We start from the raw sequence: 17058 nt of genomic DNA, 5'->3' as shown, positions 1-17058 counted from the left end.
TTAATGTTAAGGAATTTCTGCTTTGTACACAACTGTCACAACTGAAATTTGTTTTGAGTGGATAGAGTATGTTATTTTATATATATATATATATGTTTAGAGAGCAAAAATATTTCATCCTTACTTTCAGTTGTGTATGCTAACACATACTTTAATCACCAGTAGATTTTTTATGTTATGGCAGGTAATTCCAAAACCTGGAGGTAATTATGTGTTTCCTATAGATTTTTAGTTATGTGAGAGGTCCAGTGCTTTACTAACAAATGTAGCAAGTGCCACAGAAGATTTTGGAAGCTAGCTATGTGGGATACCAGTGTATCCACCTGGCAGATTGTCCTCTCTTTTGACTGCAGGTCCAGAGACAGCAGTTGAGGCAGTTGAGACTTTTCTTCACTTGAAGGGTTTTGGTGGGTTTGGGCTGTTCATTACCACTCCTCCCAGGAGCCTTGTTTCTCACAGTGTTAGGATAAGAAGCACAGTTTTTTGTTGTTTTTTTTTTCTTTTTTTGTTTTGTTTTTTTTGGGTTTTTTTTTGTTTTGTTTTGTTTTTTTTTGTTTTTTTGGGTTGTTTTTTTTTTTTGTTTCCCATGTGCTCATGTTCCCCTGTGCTGTTCTGCTTCGCTGCTCCACAAGTACCACAGAAGCTACTTTTGTGGCTATGCTGTGCGATGAATCACGGAGCTTTTTCCTCTGCAGTTCCTTAAAGCTGTGTCAGTTCCCTAATCCACTTCTCAATGTTGCTTCATGCTATCAGCACAACTGATGAGACAGCACTTTCGTTTTTGGAGGCAGTATACAAGGTGAGGGGTGAATATACCCAGCAGGTGTGTCCTCAGTACTAGTGAAAGACATTCCCAGCAACTGAGACCAGACCACCAGGGACTTCCTTCCAATTTGTTTTTAAACAAAAAGAAGCTACTGAAGCCTTGACTGCATTTTGTCTGCACCTCTTCTATGTGATGTAGATAAAAAATGATTTTGCAGCTATGAATGCTGCTGCACTTTCATTAGAACCATTTTACTGCTGATGTCTTTTTTTCCTAGGCAGAAGCCAATGAACCCTAGTCAAAGTACACCTGATACTATCTAAATTATTACTTAGCAAAAACTGCAATAAGCTTCAAAAAGCATATGTTACAGTGGTTTGCTGTGATCTCTAAACCTCATATATTTGCAATTTGACTGGCTGAGGCTCTTTGAAACAAGTAGCTCACAAATGAGTAATTCCAGTGCTGAATATATCAACCGATCTTTATTGCATCCCAAATGATGAAGTATAATGGTTATACAAAGTGCTTAAATAAGCCATGGAGCAATTTCCAGCAGTGATATATATGCTGAAACGCACATTAAATTGATATCAGGTGAAAGAGTAAACCTTGAAATCTAAAGTAACAATAGATTTCATGTAGGTTGCGTGAAGCTATGAGAACCAGCTGCTAGTGGTTTTGACAGGAGTCCACATATGTTCAGAGCTTTCAGTTTATTGTCTACAAAAGTATGTAGCTAGTTAGGAGGGTAACCCTTACACATTTCCAGTGGTTTTCCAATACTGGTTTAGTTTACATTGTGAGTACTAGAATTCTGGTTAGCGGGATGGCATAGAAAATATCTTGACTTTAGTCTTTGGCCCTGACCTGAGAAGTGACTCAATAATTCTCTTTTCCGTGCTGTTTCAATTGTAGTTGTCTTGTACCTCCTGTCTGGGCATCTCTTCTCCAAACTACCTTAGGCTGGAAAGTTCTTCAGGAGAGGAATTAGCATTTTGTGCTCTGTCTGCCTAATGGGACCATGGTTTCTGGCTAGCAGTCCTAGGTAATTACTGCAATCTGAATATGTGCATGCCTGTAGCAGGGTTAAATACATATTTGTGAGTATACTTTATGCATTTGATGTAAGAATAAACTTCTGTTTAAAAAGTGTCCAAGTACACACTCTGTATGTGTCTTCAGAGATACAGGTATGTGCTGGTGTGCACACACAACCACAGAAATATAAAGGAAAAAAAATCTCAAACCCAGTAGGAAATAAGCTCTTATTCATTTTTCCAGAGTTAGCTAAAAAGATGGGGGTTGTCATACATGAGTTTATTTGGTAGTTCTTTTAACACTGGTGCCAATGTTTTACATGTAAAATATACACCTTGCAAAGAGCTTTTGATAAAGTGGTCTTTAAAATCATGCCTAAGCCTCTACAGTCATCATCTGTAGCATGATTAGACATTGCAGCTGAGCTGTGGAGTGTCCCTAGGAAATGAGGGCTGGGAAGAACAATCTCTGTATGTGTGTATGCATGAACAGAAGCACCTTTTGAAGTACATGGTGTTAATAAAAAACCCCTGATTTTCAGCTACCACTTCTCTGATCAGAATATGAATTAGGCTACAGAGAATAGCCAGACAACAGAAGGCACAGTTGGGAAGAACTGCATTATTCTTATCATACAAATTCTCCATTTCCTTCATCTTCCTAGTGTGAGAGACACATGAACTACTGCAGTGACAACCTAAGCCAAAATGTGACAAGTAAGTAATGCTTTGGGGTGCATGTGCTGCAGAGGATTTGGCTATGCAGTTGTAGAAAAATTAATAATGGGAAGAAATCCCCTCTTTTGAGGATTGATTGCATCCTCCTGCCTGTGCAGAAGTGCATATGCAATCCAATAATCCAATTTGCATAATTATTCCCATGTGTAACCTGTTCTCCTAAATCAGCAGTAGTGAACCCATTTTCTGATTCTTGTAAAATAAGGAAAAGCATTAAAGAAATATCTGTTCTGCACCAAGATTCTGCTTCTAGAGATTTGAATGTTCTTTAATTTTGTCATTGCATACTGAAATGCTTAATGTACTTTTTGTACCTTTTTGTGCTTAGTCTGTTCTCAGCTTAGGCTTCTCTGTAGTATTCTCTTTTGAATGTTGTTACTCTATAGCAAGAGTGTAGCTTTAGGAACACTCAGGGTCTGAGAGAAAAAAATTAAAGGCTTTTGTCCCTCTTCTGGGTAATGGAGAAGTAAGTAGAGCCTTTTATTTCAGTTTCTCTCTAGCTTACTTACTGTACTTTAAATTTTTAGCTTGTTACACTACCTTGGTGTTTTATTATGAGTTTTGAACTTTTGAGGTTGTAATTTGTATTAGTTTAGAACTTAAGTGGGGAGATGGGGGGAGATGGGTTGGGGGAAGTGAAGTTGGCTACTCTGGAATTAAAAATACTGGCTTTTGCCAAGTCATAGAATCATGTAATCCTTTGGGTTGAAAAAGACCTCTTAGATTGCCAAATCCGTTGTTATGCTATCATCACCATATTCACTACTAAGCCATGTCCCCAGGTGCCACATGCACTCCCCTTTTGAACACTTCCAGGGACAGTGATTTCACCACTTCCCTGGGCAGCCTCTTCCTCTGCCACTTGGGCAGTTTCCCCAAGACAAGAAGGAAGCCCAACTCTATTAGTGGTACTGGAATTTATAAAAATATTTCAAAACTACCAGTGACCTGCCTGGGAAAATTTCTGTGCATGGTGAGATGGTACAGATTAGCTCTGGGAAGTGTAGAAAAATAATTCTTTTGTAGCATGGCAATGTCCAGGGCATTGTGTGAAGCTGTAGCCAAGAGATATGAAGTGTCATTGCTGATATATTGGAAATCTCTATGTTTTTTAGGAAGGAGAGAGAAAAAGAAGTATAGGTTCATAGGTGGGAAAAAGGACTTTTTCAGGTGTTGCATGTGCCTGTAAGATTCACAATGCCAGCTTATTTTAGTGTAAGTCACATTCAAGTGTTCTGGAGATTCTGCAATTTAAACAGTAACTCTCTGGAATGGTGCACTTAATGAGCAGAAAAGGAAATATAATCAACAGTGTTTTATATGAGGTTCTTCATCTAAGCCAAAATAAAATATTGGGTGCACTTTGTTTCCATTGTTATGCTATGTATCTGGGAGAAATACATCTTCATATTGCTGCAGACTCTTTCCAAATACTTGCATTGTTTATTTAGATATAACTCTTTTATATGATGGGTACAGTATTTTGCTCCATAGAGCTATTTATCTCAGCATTATTATTAAGCATAATGAGAAAAAATATACAAGCCAAACCATCAGAAAGAAGGAAACTTGACTTCTGAGTATGGCAAACACCAAGTGCCTGCAGCAACCAAAGCCTTCTGCAGGAATTGCAGGTGCTCAGCACTGCTGAAGAGAAAATTCTTAGTGTCTTCTGAGAAGTTGGGTTTCTGCTGACTTATACCAGCTTATTACCTGTTCCTTGCAGGCATGGCAGGTATTTTTAGAGAAGTGCAGCACACATCTGTTTTTTTATTTGTTGACAGTTTGTTTTCTGAGCTTTGCGTCTTCTTTTTACCCTTGTCAGTGATTTTGCCTGTAGTGTGGGATATTTGGATAGGAAGGACAGGCAGAATATGGACAGTCTGTGCAAAAGGCAGTCATAAGTGTTAATTACTAAGTTTGGTGTGAGAATCCACTTTACCATTTTGGTCATTCCAAACCACTGGATTCCTTCACCAGTATAGCAGCTTGCTTGTTTTCTGTCAAAGACATCACAGCAGAGTAAGGATTGTCCCATCAGTTCTATGTGGTCTCACATGAGTTCTATGGTAGCAACTGCTCAAATGGAAAAGCCATAACAGAAAAAGCATTTCTTGGTTTTTTGCAGTGATACATCTGTGATTGAAATAGGGGAAGATGAGCACTGTGAAACCAATGAGCTTGGTAGGCCATCAACTAGGAGCCTGGGAAAGAAGCATGAGGAAAATGCATTTTTTTCCACAGTGGACATAGAACTGCTGAAGGAAAACATCAGGCTAATTGCTTCTTCACCCTGATATTTTCAAAAGGGGTTTGTAAAGAGCTGTGATGTGGGAGTGAGTAGTAGAGAGCCATCCCTTTTGGTGATTCTCCCTGTGAGTCCTACTTTGTTCTGTGGAAATGAGACGTCATTTTTGCCTCATTAAACACAGAGCATGGATTTCATCACTGGTATTTAGGAGTAATTTATATTTATCCTTTGGTGGTTTTTATAATCAAATCACAAGAAGCAAGGCATATCCAAATGCCCAAGGGAACAGGTATCTGGGAATATCTCTGCTGTGTACACTGTAACATCCTTGCTTTTAATAGGATTAGGTCAATACTTCTATCTTCTTTATGGCTTCCCTGACTTTTGTTTTCAATTTCTTACTAATCATTTAGAATCATAACCCTTTCAGTGGCAATACAAGTGCTCTTTTGTGTCTGAAAATCTTCTGAAAAGCCATGCCTTATTTCTTGGCTTTCTGACCACAGGCCAGTTTAAAATGCATATTTGCACTCAGAGAGGTATATTGTGACTTTAAATTTGACATCTTTTTCAGTACAAATTTAAACAAGTTTGATTTTAAAATGAAGTTACTGCATTTTAATAAAATGTTGTAAGATCACAGTGTCCCTTTCCAGTGGGGCTACAGAGGCTTAGTAATCAGCATTACTTTTGGGTGAACGTATGTAAAGGCAAGCATTCTACTCTTTCATTCTGCCACAGCACCAGTCCTCTTGTGCATTTTGTCTGCTGCTTGGAAAAGGTGGAGCTTATCAACAACATTTAATCTCTTCACTGGCTGTTACAGATTTTAGTTTTTTTGATGTCATATTAGATATTGACTTTCCTTTGTCCGGCAGGTTCCTCTATATGAGCTGTAACGTTTAGCATGCAAGAAAGGTTGCACTTGCTCCTGTGCATGTGCACACGTGTGTGCATTTATTTTGCGTCTTAAGGCGGCTTACCTGAGGAAAGGTGCTTGACAGGCATTGAAAAAGGTGACTAAGTGGGATGCTATGGAGAGCTACCTGGTGACTGCTTAGGCAGAATATAAGCAATTAAACTCTTTTTTGTTTTGCACCTTCAGGGAACCTGGAATGGGGCTCAAGAAAGAAATTGTTATCTCCAGCATGACCCTGTAGGACATTGTTTAGGTGGGAAGGGGACAGAGCTCTCACGGTGACAGGTGCGGCACAGCAGGGAGGGACCTGGTCCACAGCTTTGTGTCATCTCACACTGAAGGTTGAGACTTAGCTAGGAAGACAAGTCTGTACTCCAGGACACCTCCCTGTTCAACCTGGATGTAGGATGTCAGAACCACAGGATGAGTCAGGTTGGAAGGCACCCCAGCAGGTTGTCTGTCCAACCTCCCTGCTCAGCGTTGTCCCAGAACACATGGGACAGGATTGCATCCAGATCATTCTTGAATATCTCCATGTACAAAGAAAACCTCCTCCACTCAGAATGGTCCATGTTCAAGCAGAGTGCCTGAAATCCATGGAGCACTTTATGTTCCCATGAACATATGGTGTTCCCTGTACCTGTATGTGAACTTTTCAAAGTTAAGAACTCTGTTGGGGTGAGCAGATTGGTGTCTAAAAAAGGGCTGATCATACTTCTGTGTTCATTCATCAAAAAGCTCAGAGCACCAGTGGAGGCTAACATGCTTCTGCCACTCCGTGCAGGAGGACAGAGCAGTGCATTGGTCCCAGACTAGTCCCAAACTAGTCCATTAGCTTTAGTTTGAAGAGCTTAATTCCAGAACAAATTTTATATCTGCTTATCAGACTTTATGGTAGTTGTCTGTTGAAATTTACATTTCCTTCTTTTAAGATGTGTGTGTGTGTTTACACATTAAAATGTGTATATATGTGTGTGTGTATATGTGTGAATATATAGAACTTATTATATGTATCTAAGGAAAAAATAAATTTGGTAAGGAGGGTAGAAAACTTTTAATAATGGGGAACATTATGACTAAATTTTAAGCCATGGTAGCCAGGAAATTCAAAGTTATGTTCCCTGTAGCAACTGTAATTTGTCTACACTGGTCATAAATACGGAAGTGTAAATCTAGACGCATACACACTAATACAGGAAATTTCATTATGTGCATGGGGGTTAAGTTACTGCTGTAAATTTGCAAATTTTAATTTCATGCCTGTTACGTGTTTAAATTTCCTATGATAACACTGAATTAATATAGTTTCACCATGGAATATATTAAGAAAGGCTCAGTTATTACAGGACTGTAGTTTTCATTTTGATGAGAATATGATGTTGCATTAAAACTGTATAGTTTATGTAGATATTTCTCCAAAACATGAGCAAGGCAGGACTGTTAAAGCTTAGCAGCCACGATGCTGCTAAGTCTCATATTTTTCTGACTTAGGCTGGTGATGGCAGTAAGGCATGGCTGACTTTTTAATGGCCTGGCTGCTGTGGAATTGCTAACCCAGTTTCTGGTACGTGTCGTCATTAACCTTGCATTTGTGTCACCACTGTAAAAATACAAGTACAGCTTTTTCCTCTGTGTCACTCCTTTGTTTTGTCCCATCTGCAGCTGGCAGCAGGGAAGGAATGGAATGAGCAGCCACAGCACAAAACTTCTCCTGTCCCCTTGCCATGTTTTACCCATGGTTACTGCATCTGGGGAAAAGTGGCTTTTTTTCCTAATGGCAAATATTTGTGGAAAGTGCTAGTGTCCATCCTATTTTTTGGGACTCTGGGCTAAAGCCACTTCATGGCCTTGTGTGGGTTATTCACTGGCACTGGCTGTGCATTATTGCCAGCTGTTTTTACTGCAGCTTGGGAGGTTCTGCTCTCAGAAAGGAGGTTTCTCTCCCTTACAGCTGTGAGGTATCTGGATCCAGCTAATGATCCTCTGCCATGTGTGGATGAACAGATACCACTCTTATGGTGACCACTTGATTCCAGTAGTGCCCTGGTGTGGCAACATACACAGTGCCCATGTATTTGCTATGTTATGCTGGCAAATGAGTTCTCATGGATCCTGTTGCTGCTTAAGAGAGCTGTCTCCCAGTAACTCGAGCTGCTGCAATTCTTCATCCCGCACATACTAACATAAACCAATCAGAGGGACAATTTTCAGCTGGCTACAGCAGGCTGTGATCTGCAGTGGTGAAGGAACAGGCACATGTTTGTTTTATCAGCTGCTGGAGGAGCAGTAATCTCAGACAGAAAGGCTGAGCAGAGAGGCAGAGATGAGCAATGCCCTGAGCTATCACCAACCCATATGAAAGACTAAGAGCCCTGTGTTTTTAGTGGTGCACTAAAATGGTGCTCCTCAGGCACATGTAGGCATAAGCAAGGCAGGCTAGCAGAGCAGGTTATAGCGCTGGTGTCCCAACTACCCATTTCTGTACTAAAGTTAGCATCCTGAGAGGGAAAAGCTTGCAGTTTTAGAAAATACTTGGGTTATTTATTAGCCAGAGAAAGAACTTTGATTAATGACTAGTAAACATATATCATTGAGGGTGGATCACCATAAACTTCCATTTTATTATTTAGAGAAATTATAGTAATTCAGCACTCCTAAATGCTTTCACTTTGGGTGATTGAAAAATGTGATGTCATTATGTCCAATATTTCCTACAAGATGGGTTCAGTGGAGTCCTATAGATAGTGTAATTTCTGGGAAAACATTTGTTTTCTGGGGCTGTTGAAAAATGTCAATGATAGTGCCCTGAAGTGTTTGAAACAGAAAGTGAACAGAACATTTAAAGTAGCACTGTGGTGCCAAAACTTTGATGGAACCAAAAGGAGGGGTGCAGGGATGTCTGTGCATCAGCAGTGCTTACTGACACTTGGCCAGTGCCCTGCAGCAGCCTCCACTGGTAGGATCAGTTCTGCCATTTCCTAAACCTCTTTTCAGTTCTTCAAAAACCTAAGGGGGTGGTCAGGGCATGGAAGCAGGAACAGCAGGGCTTCCAGCCTCTGGTAGTGTGCTGGGGTTCAGCCAACATCCAGCCTGCAGAACCAGATGTGTCCTAGTAGCTTCTCCAAGCATTGTGCTGCAGGACTCCTGAGCCATGAGAATGTAGCTGGAAGTGGTGGCTGGAGGCGACAGCAGAGTAGAAGATATAGTGGGAAGAATACATTTCTCTCAAGAGGAGCCTTTGAAATGTCTGTAAATTCATAACGAAACAGTCTCCAGGGTTGGCATTTGCCTTGAACTTGAAAAAGGACCAGTCAATGGACTTTGGACCAGTCTGCTTTTAAAGAGCAGGAGAGTTTAGAAAGGATCAAAGAATGGTGAAGCAGTTTGTTGGACCACAGTATGTATTTGCTGGAGTGCCTGAATACAAATTTAGGAACTTCATTTTGGCTTGCCAATTGGAGACTCTTTAGAAGCCTATTCACATTTTAGGTGTAGCTAATAAACTATTATGTGACTCATGGAGCTCTACAACAAACAGATCGATGCATTTGAGAACCAGGAATTTTATCCTTATACTAACTTTAGTGTTGATATAAGACTTACTGCAATGATATTGACTGCAGCCAGGTGGTGAAGGGACAATATAATATGGGATTATTGCCTTGCCTTTTACCATAAAAGATTTTTCTGTATTACAAAGCTCTGAGAAAAGGTTAGTAGCTAATAATAAAAAGTTATGCTTATATTATGTTTTAGAGCATTTGTCCTTCCAGTCTTTGTAACACACACACGCATACACACATGAAATGACAACAATTCTGTATCCACGCTAGTGACACCGGAGAGAAAAAGCTGCAATATATTAATTGTAATTCCCTGCTTCCCATGGGCAGGTCATCTCCAGGGGAGCAGGACCCCATCACAAGTGATGACTGCCTGGGAAAACAAACACCATCACTCCACATATCCCCCTTTCCCTCTTCTTCTTCCCACCTTATATACTGAGCAGCATGTCATATGGTCTAGAATATCCCTTTGATCACTTGGGGTCACCTGTCCCAGCTGTGTCTCCTCCCAAATTTCCCAGCTTTCTTGCCAGTGTGGCAGTACAGAAAGCAGAAAAGGTTTTGGCTCTGTTCAAATACCACCCAGCAATAACAAAAGCATCTCTATGTTACCAGCCCTGTGTTCAACACAAAACCAAAACACAGCCCCATGCTAGTCCCTGTGAAGACAATTACTTCTTGCCAAAGCTACCTGTGTGAATGAAAGCAGGTGCCTTCATCATGCTAATGCTCATGAGTCATATCTTCTGGTTGAATGATTAAATGTCTTGAACTGTGAGTTCAGTGGGTTTTGTATTAGTCTCACCAAGCTTTGAAGGGTGTTCAGTATATTCCTTGAACTACAGCAGTGACAAATAAAGTAGTAGATAGGAATGAGGTGAGAATATAGGGGTCTACTGCAGGATTATAACTTTATTTGCACTAGCACATGTATCAGGTTGTTGTCCAAGGAGCATGTCCAGCATTTGCAGCTGTGACTTTTGTGTAGCAGAGACATTTGCATTTTATTAATTAGTGCTTTATGAAAAGCTCTTTTGCAATGGATTTGTTGTGCAAGTTTCCTTTTTTAAATTTGATGTACAGGATATGAATTCATTAGACAAGTTTATTCCTTTAACAAGTTCAATAATCATTTGCGATTCACAATTTCATTTGCTGGTGGCGTTATTAATTTAAAATTTGCACTGTATTCCTTATCAGATATTTATTGACTAGTTTACACTTTACAGAACAGTATTTGAGTAAATCAGAATGCTGTAAACTTGCCTTATTAACAGGTTTATTGCTTTAGCAGGTACTCACTTAAGTTTCCATTGCTCTGTCATAAAACATTCCCAGCCATGAAATACATTTTTGAGTGAGATATTATATTGTATAGACCAAGGTGTACACATGGAATCTCTTGTACATATAAAGAAAATAAAATAGATGTTTTCTCCTGCAGACTCCAACAATCTTGTGCAAAAGTACTTTTTTCAACTGCAGGGAATGAATGCAAGGTAGAAGTAAGATACTGTGTGACCTAGAGGTCATGAAAGGAGAATGTTACCATTTTCTGTTCTTCAAAGGGCGAAATGTCTCACCAAAGGTGAGATCTGAAACCCACAGAGTCCTGGGAAGTTTCATCAAAACTCAAAAGTTAATTATCTGCTTTCATTTCTTTTTCTCTTCCCATTTTTACAAATAACAAGTTACACTGTCTGCCCACTCTATGTGTGCAGCAAAAGTTCCCCTTTGTGTTTAAAAGCCTGTTGTGGTACTTGTGGAGCGAATAACTATGTTAACAGCCATACCTTTTGTGTTATTGTAGATGTTTGGATGTCTACAAAAGCCACCAGAAAGTGAACTGATCCCTCCTTTTAAGCCTAAGTGTGTTTCTTATTAAAACATTTTAATAAGAAGGTGCCTATTTATAAGACTTTGTTAAAAATTTGACAGTAAAAATAATAGATACGTTGTGTAATATAAGAATCCTATAAAATGCATATAGGTTTTATACCTGAATGTGACAAGAAGTTTTGAATCTGCAAAAAGTCTGGAAAATGCTTTTAAAAAATACAATTCTACCAGTGAAAAACTACTTGACATTATTTCTTCCTTCTCAGCAGATCTGTTGCAAAAGTGTGTTCAGGGTCATAAACTCTGATTTTAGCAAACAAAATCAAGATTTTTGTTATGAATGAATGAATAAACCAAAGTTGTTATGAGGAGATCTTTAAAAGATGTTTCCTAGTATAAAATCTTACGTCTCAGTTGTTTATGAGGTCAGTTTGCCCTTCAAAGACCATTTCAAAAAGCCTCTAAACTCTGTACTTTGTGTGTTGTGTAAATTCAGAACAGTTGTAGATATAATTATCAAGTTCAACCATGTATAAAAGTATGTTTTTAAATTTCTTTTAGCCACTCAGCCGATATCCGCCTTTGATCAATGACATTTCCTTCTGGCTGCCTTCTGAGACCTACTCTCAGAATGATTTCTATGATTTGGTTCGAACCATTGGTGGAGACTTGATTGAAAAGGTTGTCCTACTGGATGAATTTGCCCATCCAAAGTAAGTGAAAATTTTAACACCTTTTTTGTGTGGTTATAATTTAAATATTTTGTGAATATTTTAGTTCTGTATACCAAGAAGTTCTTGATTCTTTCAATACTTGCGCATTTCATTTTTTAGCTCCAAAACTTTCCTGCAGCAAAAAAAATAAATACTTTTTACTTAAAAGAAATACTACCAATTTTGCAGTTTTCCACTAGTACTGAGCTTGTGGTATTCAGACTACCCCAATGCTTTGTGCTCAGGTTTTGGCAGCAACAGTGAACAACTGCCTTCCTCAATACATCTGGCAGTGCGTGACACTCCTATCCGTAGCGTGTCTGACATTCTAGTCCTGCTCTTTGCTAAGTGAATGAAATTTGTTTCCTTATTCTCTTCCTCTCTTCTTCTAGTCCTGACACACTAGTAGACCTTTACTATGATGTCAGTGCTAATAATGGTTTGTTGCAGAATGCTATTGTTGGTGTTCAACTGGGAGGAAAAAAAAAGAAAGACCTTGTTCATTTCTTTCTGACACTTATTTATATGCTGTTGAACAATCTCTCAGGTTTCAGAACACCATATGGGTATTGCAGCACTGACATGACCAGGGAGTGCACAGGGTATTTGTCCAACTGGTAATAACAGTTGCCTCAAAAGCAGAGAAATATCAGCTATTACATATGTACTGTTTTTCAATTTGCTGTTTCCAAATCAAGAAGTAGAAAAGCTGCTGGCTATCTAGCTTTCTAAAACTAAGGTTTAAAATAATTTGTCTTGAGACTTTTTAAAGTGCTGTAGGAAGGAAGATAATAAACCTTTTTTGAAGATATCAGGAAAATACTTCATGTTGTTCTCCAACACCTATAGATATTTTTATTTTCTGCTTTCTGCATCCAGGTATTTAACTCTGTTGTTCCTTTGAATTTGATATGTGATGCAGGCCAGATGAATAGATTATTCTATAGCCTAGTTTTCATGGCGTTTCAGTGGATTTTTATTTTTTGAGGGTTTTTTTCCTTTTTACCCTTTTTGTGTAGTGTTATATGATACTGTTTGTGCTGTGTAAAGAAACAGAAATGGAAGTGGAATTTGTGTGGGCATCTTAAAGCTTTGAGTCATTAATTCTTGAGTCTTTCTCACATGCAAATCATGCAAAAAGATCTTACTCAAGATGGTGTGTGCAGAAGACAAATACAGGTTAGGATAAGAATGAGTACTTTTCATTGTAAAGAACAGAGTATATCTTTCAGGGAAATTGAGAAGCAAGTTTATTGCAGGATAACTTCTTACTGTCACTTGGAGTGCACCATAGTTTCAGCACAAGTACGTAGACATTGAAGGCTCTGCACACAGATCCTGCTGTCTTCTATCATGATGGTTCTGATACAGTACAATCAACATTTTTTGGTAAAAACTGAAAAATGTTGATTGTACTGTTGTGGAACCCCATTCTGGAACTGGTCCTTCCATTCATTCATGCCAGAAGTTTATTGTATGTGTAACACCTCAGTGCTCATTGCCACTTTTTGTCTACGTTCTCCTCAGTGATACCAAACTGGCAATTATCTTCATTGTTCCATCATCTGCTAGGGGAAAACCCTACGTGTAGTGCAAGCAGATCTTCCGAGTCTGGAAGTTTAGAGAAATCTTGTTCCCTCCTTCCTCAAACAGTGGCAGTATTATTCTGTGATTACTCTCAGCATCTTACTGGGGAAATCCGCACATGCTGTGACAGCCTGCCAGCAGCACTGCATCGGCCATGGCTCAACTCACAGCTTATGCTTCTCTTCTTTGCTGAGAGCATTGTCTTCCATACTAGTAGAGTGGTGAGGTAGGGACAGGATTCACTACTCTGGTTTCCTACTGTGTATGTTTTCTCCTTTGATATGCTTTGACTCATCCAGAATATATTCCAGGGATGACAGTTGTTCCTCCTCAAGGAATACACCTCTGGTTCCCTCTGTGACTTCTGCAAATAAATGGGAAGGTTGATTGCTCACAGACAATTGTCACACAGATTTAGGACCTTTACTAGTTTTGTTCTCTAAACCATTTAAACTTCACTCAGCAGACATCCAAATATGTTTTGACCCTATAAGGAGGAAAAATTTCTCACCTTTACATCTGAAGAATTTGAGAGGTTACACTAATGGATTGTTGGTAAGTGATGTTGTAGTCCTCTTGTTTTTTTCACCTGCAACAACAGTAAAAGAAGTATTTTCAAATGTCCCGTTAAAAATCAGTAATTCCACGGAGATTATCTACTGCACTAACAAGGAATCATAAATGAACACTAAAACATAATGGTTACTTTACCCTTTCTTCTTACAACAGGATGTGTGCAGATATGTGACTTTTGAGAACTGATGATATAAGCCACATAAGCAATTTTCTTTGATTTTTAAAGGCCTTGGAAGACTGACGTTTTGAAAAGAGTTTTCTACTTAGTCTTAATTCCTAGATAATCATCTTGTTATGGGAATGATACAGTGGCTTCTTTTATTCAGTGTTGCAGAAAAGCCTCTGGGCACAGAAATTAACATAAGAGATCCTCAGCGTTGCTATGGATCTGTATGTTACAGATCTAGGTAGTTGTAACCATTATCTTGAATTTTTAGTGAATCTGCTGTGGAGGCTGGGAGAAAAGTGTCTAGGACTGGAAAAACTGTAGTGCTGCTGTTTTGAATGTTAGTTACTTAGAAGCAGCCTATTAAGTTCATGCTTGTATTTAATCACTAATAGAATTTAAAATTCAGATTTTTAAAATCCTTTAAGAACACCAGTTTCATGAGGAATTAGGACATTTGGTAGTCTTATTTTCCTTCTTAAACTGCTTTTCTTAGTTATTGGACTATAAAGATCTGAAAATAGAAAATGTTATACAAATAAAACTAATTTATAACAGAAAAAGAGGTCTTTAAATTAAAATTCTTTATAGAGGCTGCCTGTGTAATGCTGTGTAGTTGCCTTTTCTGTGGTTCAGAAACCTTTCAGTATTTCACTGGGCTTTGGACTGATACCCATTCTGCAGTACATTGCAGTTATGGTGTGTATTAGCAGTGAAAATGTATTACTCTACAGGGTAAAGGAAAGTGGGGGCAGGAAAAAGCATGGGACAAGTAACTGTTTAAGCAAGGAAGAGGTTGCTGAAATCAAGTAAATCTTGATTACATGCTTTGTAAGGTAATAATATTGAGACAACTTTAAGGGAAGCACAGGCAATTTAAAGATAAGCAGAAAGGAGTCTCATTGCTGAAAAGCACAAGTTTAGAAGAATGCCAAGTTTCTGTGCTGGAGTAATTAAGAACTGTTCCAGCCTAAACGTGTCTTAGGTAAACTTAGCTGAGCAAAATCAAAACACAGCACTGAGGTAAACTGAGTAATGTCACACAGTCAGGGTTTAACTTCATCCAAGATGAATAATGCAAAACATGGCTCTAACACACCTGTTACTCAGGTATATTAAGAATCAGCCAGCATATGTGAGGGAAAAGTTGTGACTTTTCTAAGTGCCAAGGAAACTGAGTGAAACTGTGGTGGTTTTGGCAAGAACAGGAGCAGGCCATCTGTAAGAAAAGCAGAGATGTGTCTCTTTGCAGTGAGCAAAACGTTTTCCACAGTCCATCCTGTGTATTGCAGCTATTTTTGCTTGATGCTTTAGCTTCAAACAGTTAGACTTTCATACATTTGCATGATGGAATATATTTCCCTATGCATGATGTGTGAAGTGAGTTCACTGTTACTTGCCTGGAGTTGTCAGATGCCCCATGAGCTGTGTAACCAGCCACCGGAAGGCAGTGGCACTGTTTTTGCTACCTGACTGAATTATTTCTTTCAAATCCTTGGAGATCTTTAAGGACCTTTAAGCATTGCTGTGCAAATATACAATGAGTGAGGATTTGTAGCTGACATTTTCCCCCTTGGAACATTTTAGTGAACAAACATTTGGGGAAAAAAAAAAAGAGTAATGTTTTTTACTATATTGATACTAAAAGAAGAAAAGAAAGGGGTGTTTCCCTTACTTTTTGCAATGGCTGTTTTATCGTCCATATCTTTAAGTTTACACCTGCTACTACTCAACTTGTCTAAGCTGCCTAATCAATATGAATGACCTTCTGAAATTAAATCAGAAAGTAATCTCTTTTTCAGTAGTCAAGACTTCTCCAGTTTTGGATAGGAAACAGATTTCACAGATTTCAAAAAAGAAAGGATGGCTGAATGGCAGTCAAAAGGTAGAAAGGTGTCTGCCTGCTATGAATAAGCAGATCAATGCAGAGAATCCCAGGAAGAGGGATTTACATTACTTCATTCATACAGTTTTATGTTTTGGTAACATTTAGATAAGTACTGTGGCTGCACACATGCAGAATTTCAGGAATGGTAATTCAAGCATATCTGGACCAAGTAAATCATACATGGCAGAATATGTGATAGAAGTGGCACAAAGGTATTTGTGACCCACGTTGTCTCTGATGAAGAGGACAGAGAGAGATAAGAGTCCAGGGGTGAGAATTTGTCCCCTAAAATGCAGCACCAAAGACAGAATACAGAAATGCTGAGGTTGTTTGTCTTTGCTTTGGGAAATACCTGCAAGGTCCAGGGGTGAGAATTTGTCCCCTAAAATGCAGCACCAAAGACATAATACAGAAATGCTGAGGTTGTTTGCTTTGGGAAATACCTGCAAATGTGTTTTTCAGTTTAGCATGCCATGTTTCTCTTGTGTAAGGTATCTTGTGTAATCCCATGATATGATGGCCTCACATCTTCATTCTGAAAATGTGTTTTCTGCATTTTGCTGTGAGGTTATTTTCCTATTGCTCTTTCAAAGTTAGTTATTAATATTTCCGTTTTGTTAGAAAGAAAAGGAAAATAAGGAAAGATATGGTTCCACATCTTCCTTTGCAAGGAAGATACACAGGTAGACTGAAAGAGTTTTACAAAATTGTAATCAAGACATGCACTGTGTCCTCAGTGTACTTAAGAGGTAAATTTTTAATCAGAGCAACTAAAAATATTCTGAAAAGGCAAAGTGGAGACAGTAAGGGGGAAAAATTGATTTGCTGTGTTTTGACGGCTGTGCTGTTAAAAATATAAGTGGGGAATAGGTAAGAAAGGATTTATTCTTCCCTTTGAGTCAATTACTTGCACACTTCTGGGGTGAGATCTGCACATTTGTCACAGTCTGTTAAATGAAGTGAGAGGAAATGTATTGGCTGCTGTGAAGGAGGAAGGTAGGTGCACTGT

The 17058-nt window shown here is 38.8% G+C and overlaps 1 protein-coding gene across 3 annotated transcripts in view; it reads left to right on the top strand.

The window, feature by feature from the left end:
* FARS2 (phenylalanyl-tRNA synthetase 2, mitochondrial) overlaps positions 1-17058 on the top strand; it is a 231548-nt gene that overhangs the window by 143065 nt on the left and 71425 nt on the right. For all 3 annotated transcript variants that reach the window (XM_041413155.1, XM_041413154.1, XM_041413153.1), the window contains one exon: positions 11681-11832. In XM_041413155.1, coding sequence (XP_041269089.1) covers positions 11681-11832 — 152 coding nt within the window. The remainder of the gene's footprint in view (positions 1-11680; positions 11833-17058) is intronic.

The sequence above is a fragment of the Onychostruthus taczanowskii genome, unplaced genomic scaffold (assembly GCF_017590055.1).
Source record: "Onychostruthus taczanowskii isolate IOZ18803 unplaced genomic scaffold, ASM1759005v1 scaffold40, whole genome shotgun sequence".
NCBI classification, from domain to species: Eukaryota; Metazoa; Chordata; class Aves; order Passeriformes; family Passeridae; genus Onychostruthus; species Onychostruthus taczanowskii.
The sequence above is the reverse complement of the archived record's forward strand: the minus strand, read 5'-3'. Positions and strand labels throughout refer to the sequence as shown.